The following is an 18,140-nucleotide window of genomic DNA, read 5'->3' on the forward strand; positions in this document are numbered from 1 at the left end:
CCAGCTCCAGTGGCAAGCAGGAAGCAACGGTGCAGGGACCCAACTTGAGAGAGTTGCCAGCCGGGTGGCATTCAGCCGGTTTTAAAGAAGAAAGGCCCACAGCTGGCAGGAGCACTGAATCAGCCATGGCCTCCACACTGGTACGGCCAACGCCCCTCCCTCTCGGCAGGCTATCTGCCCGGGCTCTCCTCCCCCTAACCCATGGACCTTTTTCTTACTGAGCGGAGGCCATCGTAGGCAATAGCAGCAGGGCCAGAACTGAGGCCACACGCGTGCTCCGCTCTCCCAGGCCCTGCCAGGGTCATCGCAGATCAGGGGCTGGCTAGTGGCCCTCGCCGTTTGCTGCTGCTGTCACCTCTACAGTTAGGTGCAAGGATTGCGTCTGCCCAGTAAGAAGAGGTCCATAGGGAAGGGAAGCGGGGAGGGGGAAGATATAGAGAGAAAGGAGGGCAGGCCTTTTTTTTTTTTTTTTTTTAACGTTTGAAAGTTGGCAATCCTGATGGAAGCCGGCGTGGACCCAGCTGTGAGTGACAAGCTGCCCGAGTCCTGCCACGGGTCCTGTAACTTTTTTTTTTTTTATTGTTTTTAAATACCGCAGTGTCAGCTCATTGAAGAATTATTATTGGGCAGCACACAGCTGCCAAACACGATTGTTCTCACAATCGGTTCACGCTAAAGCTTTTTACTTTAAAACACAAAGCTGAAAGGGAAAGGCACCCATTCCCCCCCTCCCCCTTCTTCTGTGCACGGTCCTGAACCCTATGCCACTCCGCCAGTCCAGAGCCTGTGGCATGTCCCTACTGCTGCAATGTTTATCTCCAGCATGTTTGTTTTTTTTTTTAATTAGGAGCAGATGCCAAATACAATAATATGGAAACTGAAAATCGTGTGTCTCTTGGCTGTGCTGCGGCCCCAGCAGCTTTTTTGCCTCACTTCCCAGCACGGGCTATGGGCCGGTCCGGACTGCGGCAGGGTGTGAGGCGAGAGCTGGCTGGAGCAGGGACTTTGCGCCTGCCCGGGCTGCAGCAGGAAGTGTCGTAGGCTGGAAGGGGAGGGGGGGGAGCAGGCATACGACTTCTCACCTCCCCACCTGGCCTGCGGTCAAACCTCTTCTCTGCCAGAAAGCACCTCCCAGCCTAGAAAACCCACAGCCCTCCCCTCTCACACAGAAGGCCGAAGGTAACATCAGAGATGCCACAGGGTCTGCAATTCTGCAAACTATTTTTAATTCTTGAGATTTACATATTACCTTCCTCCCCACCACTAGGGACCTGAAGCGATTTATATTATTTTTTTAAAAATGCATCAGTACGGCATAATACATTCAAAATAGCACAATCCATCAAGAGAGTAATAATGAAACAAATGCGGATGTGAAATCCCCAGTACCAGCAGCCAGGGGGGATTGAAAGGCCATGTGACATCGATTACACTCCCTCCTACAAGCAAGGCTGGGCGGACGGGATGGGGGCTTCGTAGTCAGGACCCAAATACTGTTTAACTGCTAACAGTTTAAGCGACTGAGATTTAAACAATTAACCGTTTGGCGCTCAGGGTGAAGGATGTGCTGGCCCATGAAACAGTCTCTAGTGCACACAGAACAGAAGAGCCTATGCCCCGCTTCAGAGCGCTCTGGTGCACCGAGGGACAGCTCCAGCTCTCCAGTGCTATAAACGGGCCTGGCCTGTAGCCGATGCGCTAATCATTTGCACTGATATTCATTTCTGGCCATGGAAAACCCAGCTTCACTGTGAACGCACAGAGAAGGTATCCAAGCACAAGGAGAAATCCATGGATGCAGGTTCATATCCCCTTCTAAAACGAATTCCAGGCGGACTTTAAGAGGCTGAGTATCGGGAGCAGTTACCCCAGAACTCAGTCAGTAAAGGACCCAGAGAAAGGAGTATTTTTAAACCGGGAGGGGGGGGTGCGTAATGTGCTTTCCCCAAAGCCTGAGAACAGCTCTCAGTGGCACTTGTAGTAACAAATACATTGTTCATTCTCTCCAGGCCCCATCCCACACACTCATACAGTCTGAGTGCTGAATACGCACTGCCAGGGCATCCACCCAAGCAGTGGCTGCATGCTCATTTCTGAAACATTAATCTGCAAAGTATCTGGATGCAAAAATCCAAATTATTATTATTATTACATCTGCAACCAATGTAGGGAGGGAAGCCAAGAAGTGCCAGCCTGGCCAGAGACGATTACAACTGAACTTGGCAATCGAAGGGTAAAGCTTCAAAAGAAATTGGACATGGCATGCGCAAGTCACCTGTACAGGTTAAATGGATCTTCAAATGAGTCTAAAAATACATCCTTGAGCTCATAATGCACATACATTTGGCCTCAAAACACAGAAGTGTTCTGGAGTTGGGGAATGACAGCATTTTTCATGTCCCTAGACATCCTAAAAATGTAACCCAGAATCTCAGCGAGCATCCAAAACATAGGGCATCATTACCCTTGCTGGCCTCTGCCTGCTGGCTGGGCACCACTGATAGTCTACTCTTAAACAGATAAGCAACTTTGGATTTCCAGCCTATGAAAAAGAAAAAAAAAAAAACGGAGGTTGGTAGATTAATGAATGAACTAATAGCACAATTATCTTCCCCGCCTCAATTAAACTCATTAAGGTGCATTATTGAGAGCAAACAACTTAAGTGACCTTCACAATAGGTGTCATCCATGTATGTCTTCACATAAAGCTTTCTCTCCGCCTTGGTCAATGTGGAGCAAAATATTCCACTCACATATATTTCTTTGCAATTAAAAGATTCAGAGTTCAAAGTGCAGAGAAATCTACAAGTCAGCAATATCCGACAGATAAATAACTTCTCAGTCTCTTCAAAATGATCGCTGCCATAATGTAATTGGCCTCCTTACTGAATGCTCAACAGTTCACCAGGCAAGCCCCACACAGGTCCATGTTTCACAGCAATGTCCTTCTTCAGGGTATGGTCACTGTATTAGATCTAGTTGTTTGTCTTCAATAATATACTTTAATGAGTTTGTTAAACTGAGGAGTCTTAGACAACCTGCAAGCAGAAAAGCATCTATCTCCTGTAACCTCCAATGGGCTCTCAGGGCAAAGCAGATGGCCACATCTGGAAGCTCTTTAGTTCAGGGGCCATCCCAGAACTTTCCTCTCTACTACATCTATACCCAGGCAGTTAGCACAGAGCTGGAGTGGAGGGCAGAGGGGGCAAAACACGCAGTCTTGCTTTCGGCTTCATCTTAAATCATTTGCTTTCAGATGGTCAAACGCTGAGCAGAACTCTGCAGGGATAAAATGGACCTTTACACTTAATCCGTTGCAAGGAGCCAGGAGATGATCAACCATATTGTTTTTCTTTTTTCCTCTTAATTTCAGGCAGACCCTATGGGCTTCCAGATGAACTGGAACACACACTTTATTTGCAGCTTTCAGGGATTCCCAATCATCCCCCCTATTTACATTCCCACCTTTATAACCCAGTCAGCACAGCAGGAGTCCTTAGAAAGGGGGCATGCAGACCGCAGCTCCCTGCAGCACCTGTGGCATGGATACCTTAACATCTACAGTGCATTTTGCACTGCCCTTTTTTGTATTTAAGAGAATTGTGGGGGCCGTATTAATCCACTCAGATATGTGGAATTAAAGGGGATGCCTTTTTAATCGAGTAAGGCATTTTTAACTAGCTTTCTAGAATTGTCCTCTTCATCAAGAAGCAGCGCATTTAATGAGTGCAGAGTCATCTCGTTCTTGGGCGTGCCTGCATTTGCCATCTCAGCTCAGTAACAGGAAGGAGGGGGATGCCAGAGGCGATGAGAGTTCAACTTTGCAGCTGAAAGGGCCTACATCTGATAATAGGTGAGAAAGTCAATGGCTTTTGTGCTTGATCCTCCTATTTTTAAGTGTTTTCCATTCTTGGATACTCCTTAAGTTCCCTTCATTAAGGAAGATCATTCCCTTAATGAGCTCACAAATCAGGATACTTGAAGACAACTTAAGGAGCCATCAAACACTTTGAAACAAACACAAAAGGACTCAATAGGGATGTTGGCTCTCTTACCCATTATCAGATCTAAGCCCTTTCAGCAGTAAAGGTTTACTGTCTCATCACCTCCAGTCACCCACCCCCCCCCCCCCCTTTGCTTTACTGGGCTGTAAAGGACACATGAAGGCAGCCTGAGACCTTGATCGAGGGAGGGGGGCCAACCTTGGAACTGGAGAAGCTGTGGAACACCAAAAGAAGCCCATGTGCCAACACTGACCTGCCTATACATGTGCCTGACATCATCATCATCAAAGAGTGACCCAACATGTCATCAGGCACTCAAGCAGGTCCTACATGGTACCTAATGCTGTTTCTGAAAGAGGTAGGCAGGCCCGAAGGAAGGTGATAAATGTACCAGATTTGGCCCGCGGGCCTTAGTTTGCCCACCCCTGACCTGGATGACTGTACTATTTTAAATCCCTCTTCATCACCGATAGAATAACTGGAAAGCTCCTCACGGATGCATTTAGTCCAATAAAAAAAGGTGTCACCTACAACTTCTAATTCCACTTATTTTCTATCAATGTTTATTTTGTTTAAAAACAAAACGCTGGGATGGCTGCATCTTGGCAATCAAATTCGACAGCCACAGTCCAATTCCATTACCTGCAGCGGAGTTCAGCTACCTCCACCCCATTCATTAAAAACAATCAGAAAAATCCCTCCCAGTTACAAAAGAGCCACTAATGAGAGGCTCGCGGGCAGCAGGGCACAATTAGTCCAGGCATCCCGTCCCCTGATCAGATTGCTGCCACATGCACATCTGCTTCAGAGTCCATGGCGGGTCTGGCACTCCGCCCCACTCCCAGCATTTGAATGCTTTGAGGGAGGGGCGCATCTAGGCTTTTCCTGCTGGTGGCAATTACTAGGAGGGCAGAAAACAGCAACATTTGTGTCCGGAAAGGAAAACGCCCGCCCCCCGGCAGAAACGACTTGCCCACCCAGTGGTCCCCTAGCCTGTTGGGTCAAAGTAGACCCTACTCGATCTCCGGTGATCCTTCTCCTCTTCTCTGCATGGGTGCCCAAAACAGACCTGAATTCCTCTGCTTACGGTTAACAGGCTGCCCTGCCCACCACTTGCTCCCTCCAGGCGGTGGCTTTAAACAGAAAAATGCACTCCGTACTCGGGAAAAAAAAAAACAACTAACAGCTTTGGGCTCAATCTTTGTTTCAACTCGTCGGATAACGCATGGCTTTATATTTTCCTTCGTCAAATCTACCCAAGGTCCTCTCTCACACCAGGGGCACCGCAGTTTCCACTTATATTAGCTGACATTCAGTACAAGGTCTGCTTCCCCCTATCCCCCACTGTGCTTCTTAAAGAGACAGTCCCTCAATCCCATTGGTTAGTTTGAAACCTTAAAGGTACAGCCAGACGTGTTCGCGGGATTCCAAGCGGGAAGGCGGGGCTACATTGAACCAGCTGGGACATGAGTTCAAATTCTCCCCCTGCCCCATGCCACTTCCTCTCTGTGTGATCCTGGGTGGCTCACTTTATCTTCCTGTGCTTCAACTGGGCAATGCTGGTTCAGGGGTGTCCAGCCCCAGCCTATTCACAAATATTAGCTCATGCTTACACATTTTCATCTTGGGCATCCCAATGACCAGACCCGCTTGCAAGTTCCCAGGATCACATTTGGGAGAATGAACTACAATTTGAATATGGAATCTCCTGGGACACAACTTGAATTGACTACTCGGCAGTGCTCAAAGCGCCTCAGAGCGTGGAGCTGCCAGCGCCACCGGCCCCCATACCGCTGCCTGAGCCTCCGCCTTCCATGTTCGTGGCCCTGGTAGAGTGTCTGGACGTCCTTCTTGGCGCCCTACCGACACAACCGGTGCCCAAGAGGCCTCCAATGCCTCCTCGCCCACCGACACCCTCTACCCGAGCGATCCCGATATGTGTTAGGGAGAGGCTGAAAATCTGCAGGCCGAGGGATGCTGCACTATGGTCTGACGCTTCCGCTAAGCCTGGACCCCAGCGGTGGCTGCACGCCTCTTGGTGAACTGGATGTAGGCTGGACTCCTGTCTGGAGGGACAGTCAGCCATCAGCCCTCACAAAAGCACAGCAGAGTGAACAAAGATAAACAAAAACAAGACAAGAATAGGGCGATCTTTCCATTGGCCTAACTTGAAACCTCTCTGGATTAGCTTACTGGAGGCATTATCTTACTTTCTCACAGAAGACAGGGGGACGATATTGCAACAATTGCTGACTAGTGCAAGAAACCCAGAGGCAATCGGTGGTCCCCATCGCTCGTAAAAGGGAAGGAAGCTGAGAAGCCACCAACAGAAACATTGCCAGCAGTAGCCGCAGCTTCCTTCCTCTGTCCCCTCCCCCTAAAAAAAATGCGATGCAGAACCACACAGACATTCAGTCAGGCACCCACCTACCTCTATGGTTCCCAAACGCAATCCTTGGAGCACCCCTTAGCAGGCCTAGTTTTAGGGTAACCCAAATATGCAAATCTCTCATGAATATTTGCTAGGGAGAGGCTGAAAATCTGCATGCCGAGGGATGCTGGAGGACTAGATTTGGGGAGAGTAACTCTTCCCCTAATTCTCTAAACTCTACCCGCCCTCCTCCCAGCTCTCTGTAGGATTTTCCCTCTCCCCACCTCTAATCCTGGCTCTCTACAGGGTTCCTTCCTCCCTCCCCACAGGCAGAGGAAACACTAATGCAGCGCTGCTTTCAAACTGGCACCTACTTGCCAAGTCCAGGCTTGCTTTCGCCAGCCTTATCCTAAATCCCAGCTATTTCCTTTCCCACTCCCTTCCCTTCTCCCAGGGAAATAAAACAGAAAAAAAAAAATCCCATCGCTCCTGGTGCATTGCTTTCGGATGTCTGAGGTTTCACCCAAAAAAAAGGAAAAAATCCCTTTCTCTCACTCCGGGGTCTGGCGTTACGGGCCCTCAAAGCATCTGAGATTCACCCAGTTTAGAAAGTGCAATTATTACAAAACCAGTTTTATTCCAAAACTCAGTCCCATTCCCAGCTCTGTTAGTAGGGGGTCACTCCAACATATTACAAAATGGGAGCAAGTTGTTTACAGGGGAATTTGACTGCTACAGCTTACAACACTGCAGCAGTAGTTATCCCCATGACTCGGGGGTCAGCACTCAGTGTTTGCTTATACAGCGGGCTTGCCGTCCAGCCCATGCGCTAGGGACTACAGCGAAGTGAAGACCCCAATCCGATGTTCCCCCAATAATAGCGACCGTGCCCGGCTGCATGGAAGATTTCTGCCGCCTTCTCTACCTGCTGGGGTTTTAATATTACATTCCTCCTCATCTGCCCGGGTGGCACTTTATAATTGAACCCCGACCTGCGTGGGCTGCCCCTCCCCCCGTTAGTCGCCCTGCTGTGGGTCTTGGCCTCCCCGTGGGAGATTTCTCGGTGAGCAATAAATAAATAAATAAAAAAGACAAACGTAAACCACCGAGAGGGCTGCCACAGCACAGGACCCTCATGAGGGGGGGGGGGGGGTGTCGGTGAGGTGCCCGCCCCCCGTATTGCAGATTCCCTGTCCACCGATGTCTCAGCGTCTTCCTGTAATGAGCGCGTTTGGCAGCAGAGGACGGACTTGGGAGAAGCCGCCTGTCCATCCCCCTCGGATCTGTCACAGCTGCCCAGCCTGCCCCTGTCTCCGGCGGTGGCTGCCAGCGCCTTCACGGTGTCCCGGGGAGGGACGGCCCGCGCCTTGCAGCACCTCCGCTCCTCGGTCTCCAGTTAACCTTTCCCTAGCTGCCTCTGCTCAGGCAAGCGCTAACGTAGCTGGGGGTGCACGTGGTCTTCTACTTTCAGACACCCCCCCCCCCCCTGCGTTATCGTCCCTTTAAGAAGGAGGGGGGCGCAATTCTTCGAAGGCTTATGTATTATAGACCTCTCCCCCTATGGTGCAAGCTCACACCACTTTGCTCCCGTGCAGCAGAAAGTGATTTACTGAGTTTGTATGAACTTGCACTCTGTTGGAAATGCCAGACTTGCATTCTCTCCCCCACCCCTCTCAGAGACCACCCCAAATACAGATATTTCTGTGCATCTGCTGTGGCAGAAGGGAACCAGGTCTACTCACCGCCAGGCCGGGGGTGGCTGCGCTCCTTACCTGCTGGGGTAGCGCGCTGCCCGCCCCACTCGCTGCAGGGGCAGATGGTGGTGCATTTTCCCATTCAGGACGCTCATGCCTTCGCCTTCCCTCTCCGTCTAAGGCACGGTAAACCCCAAGCACTGGGCGAAATCCAGAGCCCTCGCAGCCATTCCGGCCCCAGCACGATCAGCGGGGAGGGAAGGAAGCCAGAGGCTGAGGGCTGCCCGCTCTACTTTTCCTCCATACACATACCGACACCCCCCCTCTCTCCCTCCTTGCCCTCCCTTCTGGCTCTGGCTCAGAGCCCACAGCTGGAATTAAAGGGACAGTGCTCCCTTTCTCTCCTTACCGCCTGCAAGAACCCCAAGATGAGTTTTCGGATAAAACTTAAGGAAGCCTGGTTCTTGTTTGCCCGGGAAGCTGGCAGAAGCTCGGCTACTGGAGGTCTTCGGGATCACAACTGCCGGGGGGAGGGGGGTGGAAAAGAATAAGATGATTAGGCGATAGATCACCAACCTTTGGGCAGGCAGCAGACCTAGGATTGGGACACTTTTTTTTTTTTTTCATACCGTGTTTGTCACAGCGTCCAGAAATGTATTTCCGTTTTCAGTTTTCTGCTGCATGCAGAGTGGCTGCCTCGGGTTTCCTTTTCAGGTTTTAGCTACACATTTGTAATTTGAAGTCAACTGTTTTGGATTTGGTGAGGGATTCTGCTAGTTCTTAGCTTCTGCAGCGGTCCAGCTGCTTGTGTTTCCTCAAGAGGAGGTGTACTGGTGTTCTAGGGTCCAGTTTAATATTCGACGTGCTGCCGTTTCATAGGTTGAGATATGACTCTATCTCTTCTGTGCTACTGCCTACAAATTTATTTTTGTAACAAATTTTGCAGTTAGTGTTGTGCCTTAATAATAATCGATCATGCTCTGTCTGTAAGAATAACAGTTAGGGGGGGGGGGGGGGTAACTTTGTAACATCCTACGTAGGAAAGTTAAACACGCACAAGTTACACAATTTTGAAAGCGAACTTAACGCATGCAGGTTTGCTTTAAAAGATAACCTGACAAACTACCCGCACACAATTACTCCTGCTAAAACATATGCAGAAATTACTCAAGAAAATATGCATGCAAGTCCAAAATCCTTGCTGACTCTGCCCCCCCCCCCCCCCCCCCCCCGCTGGGATGCAAACAGGACATACATGTGAAAGTTTACCCACAGATCGGTCAGCCAATTTTATAAGAAGCCATGTCCACAGGTAAAAAGCACCGTTTTACCAGCAGGAATGACTCCAGCGCACATGTAAACCAGCTGGGAGGTGGGGTTGGGGATGGGGAGGCCCCCTCTTCCCTCCCTGATGTCCTTTCCAGCGCTATTATTTGGGACCCAGGCCAGGGGAATATCTCAGGGGAGTCCGTGGAATCCATGACTTGCAGGCAGTGGTACCACAGACTGCGGCACTTTCAGTCTCCTGGATCCATGGCCTAGAGCTAGGTCCAGCAGCAGCCCGGAAGAAGGGCGCAGTTCATCAAACTTGCCCTGGGTGCAGCCGTTTCCTCCTGCTCCTTTAGTTTTGTGGCTCAGCCGGAGCCAGGGCTGGGATCTGACACCAGGCGTCTTCGTTCACAACAGCCTGGGGAAATTTTTTGCCCCCGTTTCATGTCCCGGCTTACTTCAGGCCCAGCTGGCGCAGCATCGGTTCTCGGCCAGGGGGCCGTGCACCAGGACCACAATCCTGCAACTGTGGGCCTGAAATCCGGTCACTAGGTGTCGCCATTGTGCAATGCCTATGATTCCCTCTCACTGGTGGCAGCTCCAGCCCCGACCTGGGCCACGAACTGAACCCAAATTCCATGCTCAAAAGGGACCAGCTGAGCCAGTCTGGGTTTTACCCCCCCCAATTCTTATGAAAGAGAAACTGCAAGTCCACAGATACGAAGGATAAAAAAAAAAAACCCAAAACCAGAACTGGATCAACCCATGCCTTAAAGAGGAAAAACGGTGGTGGACCTTATCCACTGAGCAATTTTCCCATAGACACAGAATGGAAAAAATAATTTCGCACATGAGGACCCTCTCTTGTGGTTTAAAATACAATCTCCTCAGAGGAAATCTCCCCTCGGAGCCTGGGATGGAAACCTTTCCTACAGGGAACGCATCTCTGGCAAGAGTTTTACAAGGTTCTTCTTCTCTCGGACTGCAATACGGTGCTTCTGGCACCCAGAAAGCGAGCTAGCAAAGTCTTTGCATTAATACTTGGACAAAAAGAAAACAACAATGCTTCCGTGAGCACAAAAAAATTAAAACAGAAACAGTAGATCCATTTTTATTGTATGAGAAACTGTTTCCGCTAAAGGACGAGTAAAAGCAGGACCTGATGTGATGCTACCGAGCGCCATTTAAAGTCACTTTGCCTCTGGTCACTGTCACGGGGATGCGTTAGCCGTGCGGTAAAGGATTTCTAGGCATGGTCACATGGCACCAGCTGACGTGTCTGAATGCGCATCGCAGGGGGCGGGGATCAACATAAAAATAATCAAAAGATGCAATACATGCGTTTCTGTGACCTCACAAAGCCCATCTCTCTCTTTTTTAGGATGCGCACATGTGCTATAGGGCCTTGCTTTGCATGTATCACTGACACCTGCCTGGGACTCTGATGAAGATCCGCTCTTCAGGCGTCAGTGCTGTATTCATACTTTACGTGTAGAAGTGAAATGCCTGCATGGGGCTAGGAGTAGGATCTGTCCAGTAGCTTCTCCACATTTACTTTGCTTCATAATGGTGGAACCAGTAGGAACTTCTTTCACAACCTTTAATAAAGAATATTTCCTCAGAAATGAAATATAAATCAGAAAAATCCGGTAAGTGAAATATTGTTTTCACTGTCAGAGGAATCTTTTTTTTTTTTTAAAAGAGATAGTTCTTGCACTTTCATCTTTTCACTGAGGCTGCCAGGACAGATCAGGATTATTGGCAGCTTGGCGGTAGTTTTTGGTGATAGGGCACCTGCCCATTGGGGAATGGGCTGAGGATACCAATTCATTTCAGAAAAAGACAAAACAACAAGCAAACAGCTGAGAGTCGGTTACAACTCAACCACTCCATCCAATTTAGCTGAGTTGGAGCCAGCAGCCTACCGTGTAAGACTCCACAGCCCTGTGCCAAGCCAAACAGCCATCCATCGTCCAACATTAAGACCACGCATGGCGGTTGCCGTGCAAGGGATAGCTGTAGTGCATGAAGGTGAGAGCTAGGCAGCTCCCCATGGCTGAGTAGGAAGGGATCCAGCCGCTGCCAAACCGCCAAGCATGGCAAACACATTAACAGCTGCAGAATGGACACCTGTGTGCCCTCCCCAGAAAGTTCATGTCAGGCCTGCACTGATTGGAGGCTGGCATAACCTCTAGGAAGACTCATTTGGAGGTGGGCCAGCTTGTTCACCCCTCAATCCTGAATAGCCAAATAGTCCAGACTACTCTGTACGGCCTGCAAACCTCCAAGAGCTGCTGTTTACGTGCCATGTTGACTCCTTGGGCTCAAATAATGACTTTAAGCTCTGTGGCCAGTCAAAAGACCACTCCCCTCTTCTCTCAATCTGAAAGGCCAATGAAATGGTTTTAAAGACAGAGACTGGTATGGCCTCCATATGGCAGGCTGTGCATCTCTTACATAATCAATAGCAAAAGCAAGGCTCAGTCTGACTCTACAGCGAGAGGAGGACCTACTGGTAACGCAGAGGAATATTTGCTATTCCTCAGTTGGAATCACGTAACTTGCAGCACCCAGCATGATCCTTGTATAGTTCCTGAAAAAGTTTCTGGCATCCTGCCATGGTCCAGGACACCCGCTGTTAGAACTTTAACTCGGAGAATCAAAATCTCAGTGTGGGCAGAAATGGCCCAGCAAGGTATCTGCCAGTTTACTTTCTTTTTAAACCTACTTCAGCAGTGCAAAATTCTTGAAAGAGCGATATATGTGGAAGATGTGGACAATTTATTCACTGAGATTAAGATACAGATCTCTGTTTCTAGTTATGCGTGTCTAGATATGTGCGTGTTATACACACACGGAGAGAACGTGAAGAAACCTATTGCATAGTCAGGAAGCTTGTATTGATGACTTGCCCATAGTTTAAGTCAGGGGTTCTCAAACCAGTCCTCAGAACACACCAAGCCAGTAGGGAAGTGCATTCGGCAGGAACGCCCATGCACACATACATATTCTCCATTTCTCGCGTGTGCTAGAAAGTTGGTGAGGTGCTTGTGTGCCCGCCAAAACAGATGTGACGAATGCACATCCTTACCAACCAGTCAGGCTTACAAAATCTCCACAATGAGCTAGATTTGCATTCAATAGAGTCAGTGCATGCAGATCTACCTTATGCATATTCATTTTTGGATATCCTGAAAATCTGACTGGCTCTCTGTGTCCCGGTCGAGAACCCCTAGTTTAAGGGATGGAGAAGAGGCAAGAGCAGGCCTTGAGATCCTGAACGGGCACCAAGTCCTGCTAGGGAAAACTGTAAAACAAGACGGATGGAAGGGGAGCAAAGAGGGGGCCAGACAACATTTAGGTATATCAAGTTCAAAGAAACGTTACTGGCAGGAGAATCTGTGCACATTGCCAAAATATCTCTGCATACAGAAACTTGTCAGGTAGAAAGTGAAAACAATGTTTTCTGTCACATAAGAGAGTCTCTCTCACTCTAAAGCGCAGGGCGGGCAGCAGAGACTTCTGGGAGGGACACTAAAATAGCAGAAAATTGTATCTGTATTCACTTTACGCCAACACTTCTGAAGTGAAGGAAGGCAATCCTTACCCTTTGCAAATATTTGCTTTCATACTGTCATTTTTTTTTTTTTTTTACTCTGGCCCGTATAAGGAACAATGGTTCAGATAACCTCAGCCTGCTTTCAGTTGCTCCGCCTTGGCTGCGATGGCATAAAACAGTCAGGTACCATCCTACCCCACAGGTGACTGCACCCAGAAGCTCGGGGTACTTGCCGGGGAGATGCACAATCTGACACTTTAAAAACTGCACGCTCTGCCCACTCTAGCTTAGGGGCTGCCCATCACCTGCCTCCACGGGCTTCCAAAAGCTCACACCACGCACGACTGGTACCCTTTGCTTTCAAATGAGGGGAAAAAAAAAAAGGCAGTTTTGAAGAACTGAATTATGAAGGCACACAAAGATGCGCAAATGGGCAGTAGCCAGGGTTGAAGCCTTGACAACTGGCGGCAACTGCTCAAAAGTTTCAAACACGTGCTTGCCTATTCAGCCCCTTTTTATACCTCCAACCAAAAGACATAAGGGGGCCAGCATGGTCTGGAGAACTTGAGTGTCCTTTTTTCTGTTGGGCCTTTGAAAGGTCACGCAACCAGCAAAGTGACCAAGAGTGAGGCGCCGTACGGTCACAAGAGAGGAGACTGCCAGCCCTCACCTGTCCCTGCCCGCTGCCGCAGACCCTGTCCTTTGGAAACGGCCTGAGCTTGCGGGAAGATCTGGCGCTGGCAGCGAGCAAGTGAACGCAGCACTGTTGAAGAGAGAGGCTCTTCCCTGCCGGCTCCTGCCTACGTACCCTTCGGCAGAGAAAAGGGCGGCTGGTGGGAGGAGGAAGACATGGCAAAGGGGAGGGAAACTCTCCCTACGGGTCAAACAGAAAACACATGGAATCAATAAAGCCAGCTGTCAAAGAAGCAGATTTGAAAGCTGTGGTCTCTCCTGCCCATTGGCTATGGAAGACCAAATCAAATATAAGCCCTCCCCCCCCTGACGCCAGGCTGTGGCAGAGGCTGTCCGGGCCCTCACACTTCATCTCTAGTCTGTTTTGCTGCTGCTGCTAATCCCACTTCCTGAGCTGCTCCAGGCTCTCCCCGTAGCACGGGAGACTTTTATTTCACTTTCATGTCAACAGAAATACGGAGACAGAGCCAAAAAGTCACCCAGTTTCTAAGGGAGGAGGGGAAGGAGAGGGTTTTTTTTTAAATGTTATTATTATTTGCATCCCAGTGCTGCACTGTGGGGTTGGCAGGCTTGCTGCTTCCATTTCACACCAGTCCTACAGATACCAGAATGAGAGCCCAAACCTTCCCGCCGGGAGCTGGCCCACTTGGCACCTCAGCAGCAGGGACTGCAAACCGGCACTAGAAGAAAACACAGCTAGTGCCGCGTGCACATAGCGCTAGGGAGTCCCCACACCAAAGAGCTAACCAAGAGGCATGAGGTGGGGTGAAGAAGTAAAGGGAGGATGTAACAGAAGAGCACCTGCCACACGTGGGGGAAAATAATGATTTCTTCTGCCTCCCCCCAAACACAGGGAGAAGGAGACCATCCACGAGAGAAATGGAAACCGTCTCTCACCCTCTTTACCAATCTTCTGTGCTATTTCCCTCTCCGTCCATTTTTCCTCTTTCATTCTACTTTCCTCTCTCCCTCTCCATCCCGGTCTACGCATCCTCCTTTATTTAATTCCCCCCCTCCTCTCCCTCCCTTTTGCACAAGCAGCTTCCTTTTCAAAAAGCAAATAAGTAAATATTAAAGACCTTCCAGTTCCCCCGCAAAATATTCAGGTCTCACTTTAGTAATGGCAGGATCCGATTTCCCAAGTCCTCCCCACTGCCAGGACCAAGCCACAGCTGAATGGCCCAGGCATGGCGCACGATCCCTCGATGGGACAGTGTGAGGCTAGCATGAGCTGGAAATGCAGACAGACCACAACCTTGTGCCAGCCAGACTTGCTGAACTCAGCTGGAACCGCTCCTCTCTCCAAAGAACGTTTCCACGCTGCCAGGACCTGAGTGCGAGAAGCCAGCCTGAAAAGGCAAGGCAGAGAGAGAGAGAGAGAGAGAGAGAGGCTGTCCCCTTTTTGCTGTTAACGGTCACCCTTCCAGAGCCTTTCCTCTCCTCCCTTCCCAACGTGGCATGTTCACCATGTACTGAACCCCCACCAGCTCGCAGGGAACAGGGCTGCCAGCGACCAGAGGGTCCTCCACGGCCTTCTTTTACAGTAAGGAACAGGAGAACTGCATATCCCAGAATGCACTAGGATGGGAATTAGAGAAGCAGGAGCTTGACCTATCAGCATTGTTAAGCGGAACAGCCGGCTTCAGTTCCTGGTTCCAGTTCTTATTCCGTAGGTGGACCAGGGATGCTGGGGAAGCAGTAATTCACAGTTCTTGGGAGGGAGACTCAGCTGTTGCCCTGCAGTGACACCTACTGGTTAGCTCAGAAGCATGCAGGTGCTGGACTGGGCTACAAGAGGAGAACTGAAACCCAGGGTGAAGGCTCAGGCCAATTCTGACCGAGCTGGAAGCACCAGAGGAGGAGACTGCAGGGCACAAACAAAAATCTCTCTTACTGGCAAGCCAACTGGGGTTTTCTTAATCATGAGGACTGCACGGGAGGGGGCGGGGGGGAGAATGGGTTGTGTCCTCCTAATACATATATGAGGTGGGCGACTCTTACTACAGCAAGCAAACTACAGCTGGGATGCAGGATTCCTGCATCCCAGCTGTAGTTTGTTCACTGTTTCCTCGCACACAATTGAGAAAGGCCTGGAAAGGTTAGGCCTTCGGTATGCACAGACTCTCTGCTCTTCCATCTCACTGAGCCCTGGGCCTCCTGGTCCCTCTCTCCTATGACTAAATGTTCTTATGGGTGCTGAAACTAAAAGAAAGAACCCCCCCTTCTCCCCCTCAGAAAATAAATAGAAAACAAAATGAAATGCCATTTCCCCCCCATGTACATCCCTACGCGCGGGTCCTTAATGTCACTTTTCTTCTCTTGAGAAATGTTACTTTTCCAAAAAGAAGAAAGGGTGTGTGTGTATGTATGAAGGGGGTTCCCTCTTAAAGTTTATGTTTTCTTGAGTGCGGAATTAATCTCTTATTTTTTTGTGAAGGCCGGTGCTGTCCAGAGTTGCAATGTTTTTTTTTGGGAGGGAAGGGATTTTTTTTTCCTCTCTTACTCCCAAGTACTACAGCGAGGAGCTCCCCCCGGAGAGACCACCACCATATAGCAACCAAGTTCCCCCCTACCCCAATCAGAGATCCTCAGACTGACAGCTAATGGAGAGGGGGAGGATACATGAAAGAATCCTATACCCCTAAATGGGGGGGTTAGGGGATAAGATGTAGTAAAATACATAATTTCAAAACAGCCTTGCACCCCCACCCTCCCCCCACTGCAAAATCCTCTGTCCCTCCCCTTCATCCAGCGAAGGTTCTACTTCCCCACTCTTCCTACCCACCACCAAGCATTATGGGAAATGTAGTTCTGAAGGTTATCCATTTCTTTTGTTGTTGCTTTCACTTCAAAACTCGATTTTCTCCTCAGCGCACTCAGCTTCAGAAACTGATTTCATCTGTTGCAGTGTTTCCATGAGAGCCAATCCCGGTGGACAGGCACCACCAAAAAACCGCTGAGGTCATCTACCATGGAAAAAAACTAGCAAGAAACCCAGAATATCACGAGGAAAACAAAAAAAAAAAAAAAAAGCAGCTAAAAGAGCTATCCGGATCAGAAGCCAAAGCAGGGCCCTGAGCAGGCTGCTCGCTAAGGCCTCGTTAACACCTCCGCCAGAACTACTGTCACTACGTTTAGCATTTACAGCTGATACTACCACGTGACAGCCTTTTGGAAAAAAATATAAAACTCAGCTGAATGTGAAAACAAAATCATTCAGATTCTCCTTCTTTCCGATTTCTCTTCAACTTTTCAGGACAACTGAAGTGCTTTAAGGGTTTCTGAATGCTCTTACTGCTTATCCAGTCCCATCAGGAAATCCTGGAAGGGAACTTTCCTATCCCCCTTCCTACTCTGCCTCTCTTCTTCCCTGACCCCTAAAACCCCTTTCCCTACATTTTTTATTTTATTATTATGGCTGCCGGCGCGCACTTCCCCTAATGGCCTCTGTCCTGGTCAGCCCCACCCCCCGGTCCACCCTTTTCAAAGAGCCCGGCACTTCCGTGCGTACCGGGGGATACGCGCGTGGCTGGGCCATTTTAAAAAATGCACTCGGCGCGCGCACAGCCCAACCACGCACACATCCCCCCCGTTCTTGCTTTTAAATTTTGGGCTTTAGCCTTTTCTGTGCGCACACTTTCAGGTTTGTGAGCATTTTTAAAGTCCCGATGCATTCGCAGACCATTCGCTTACTGCATTTGGAGCTTAAAAAAAAAAAAGAATGAGCTGTGCTTTAGGACACCAGCGCCCGGTTTTAACGCTCAGCTTTTTGCCTGGGCCTTTTAATTTGTGAAATAAGCGAGGCTGCGTTCCTGGTGTTTGCAGAATTCTGGGCACTGGAAGGAACCATTGGGGGGGGGGGGGGGCCTTTGGATTTTCCAGGCACACAGTTCTGGCAACTAAGCAGCTCCTGATCCATAAGGCATTTGTTTTCTTTGACCAATCAGGAGAGAGACCGGAGGGGCTCCAAAATCAATTCCAGCCTTGAAATCTTAACCCCCTCCCCGCCCCCCCGAACTCCAGGGCCTAAAGCATTTTTCTGCTGTTTACACTGGAAGAGGACTTCCCTTCCCAAACTCAGGCTACCACTTGCACAAGGCAACCAAGCTTTCAAGGCCTGCCACACAGGCCGATACGATACAGATGCACCAAAAAAAAAAAAAAAAAGCACGTCCGCTTCGGCGCCCGCTTTTTGAACGCGCGGACAGGCTCCTCTCCTGGGCGCGTGATATGTAATGCAAATTAGGGGTCGCGCTAAAAGGAGGCACCAGGAGAGGTGGCTTGTCAGCGGTTCAGGAAACCGACGCTCAATTTTACGACCATCCGTTTTCCAAACCCGCTGACAGCCATGGCTTAGGGGAAAATGGACACTGGTAAAATTGAGCGTCCGTTCTCCTAACCTGACCCGCCGGCACAATTTATTTATTACCTTTTTGGTTCCTCCGACTTAATATCGCTAGGATATTAAGTTGGAGGGTGCACAGAAAAGCAGTATTTTCTGCTTTTCTGTACACTTTCTGGCTGCTCGGAAATTAACACCTGTCCTTGGG

The 18,140-nt window shown here is 49.5% G+C and overlaps 1 protein-coding gene across 9 annotated transcripts in view; it reads right to left on the bottom strand.

Annotated features, from left to right (window-relative positions):
- Positions 1 to 18,140, bottom strand: part of NAV1 (neuron navigator 1) — a 290,127-nt gene that overhangs the window by 92,015 nt on the left and 179,972 nt on the right. Inside the window, exon 1 of one of the 9 annotated variants that reach the window (XM_029572141.1) lies at positions 8,148 to 8,363. The exons of the other annotated variants lie outside the window; for them this stretch is intronic. Within the exon in view, the coding sequence (XP_029428001.1) occupies positions 8,148 to 8,224 (77 nt within the window). The 5' untranslated portion in view covers positions 8,225 to 8,363. Of the gene's footprint in view, positions 1 to 8,147; positions 8,364 to 18,140 lie in introns of those variants that run through there. 9 annotated transcript variants of the gene reach the window in all.

The sequence above is a fragment of the Rhinatrema bivittatum genome, chromosome 12 (genome assembly GCF_901001135.1).
Source record: "Rhinatrema bivittatum chromosome 12, aRhiBiv1.1, whole genome shotgun sequence".
NCBI classification, from domain to species: domain Eukaryota; kingdom Metazoa; phylum Chordata; class Amphibia; order Gymnophiona; family Rhinatrematidae; genus Rhinatrema; species Rhinatrema bivittatum.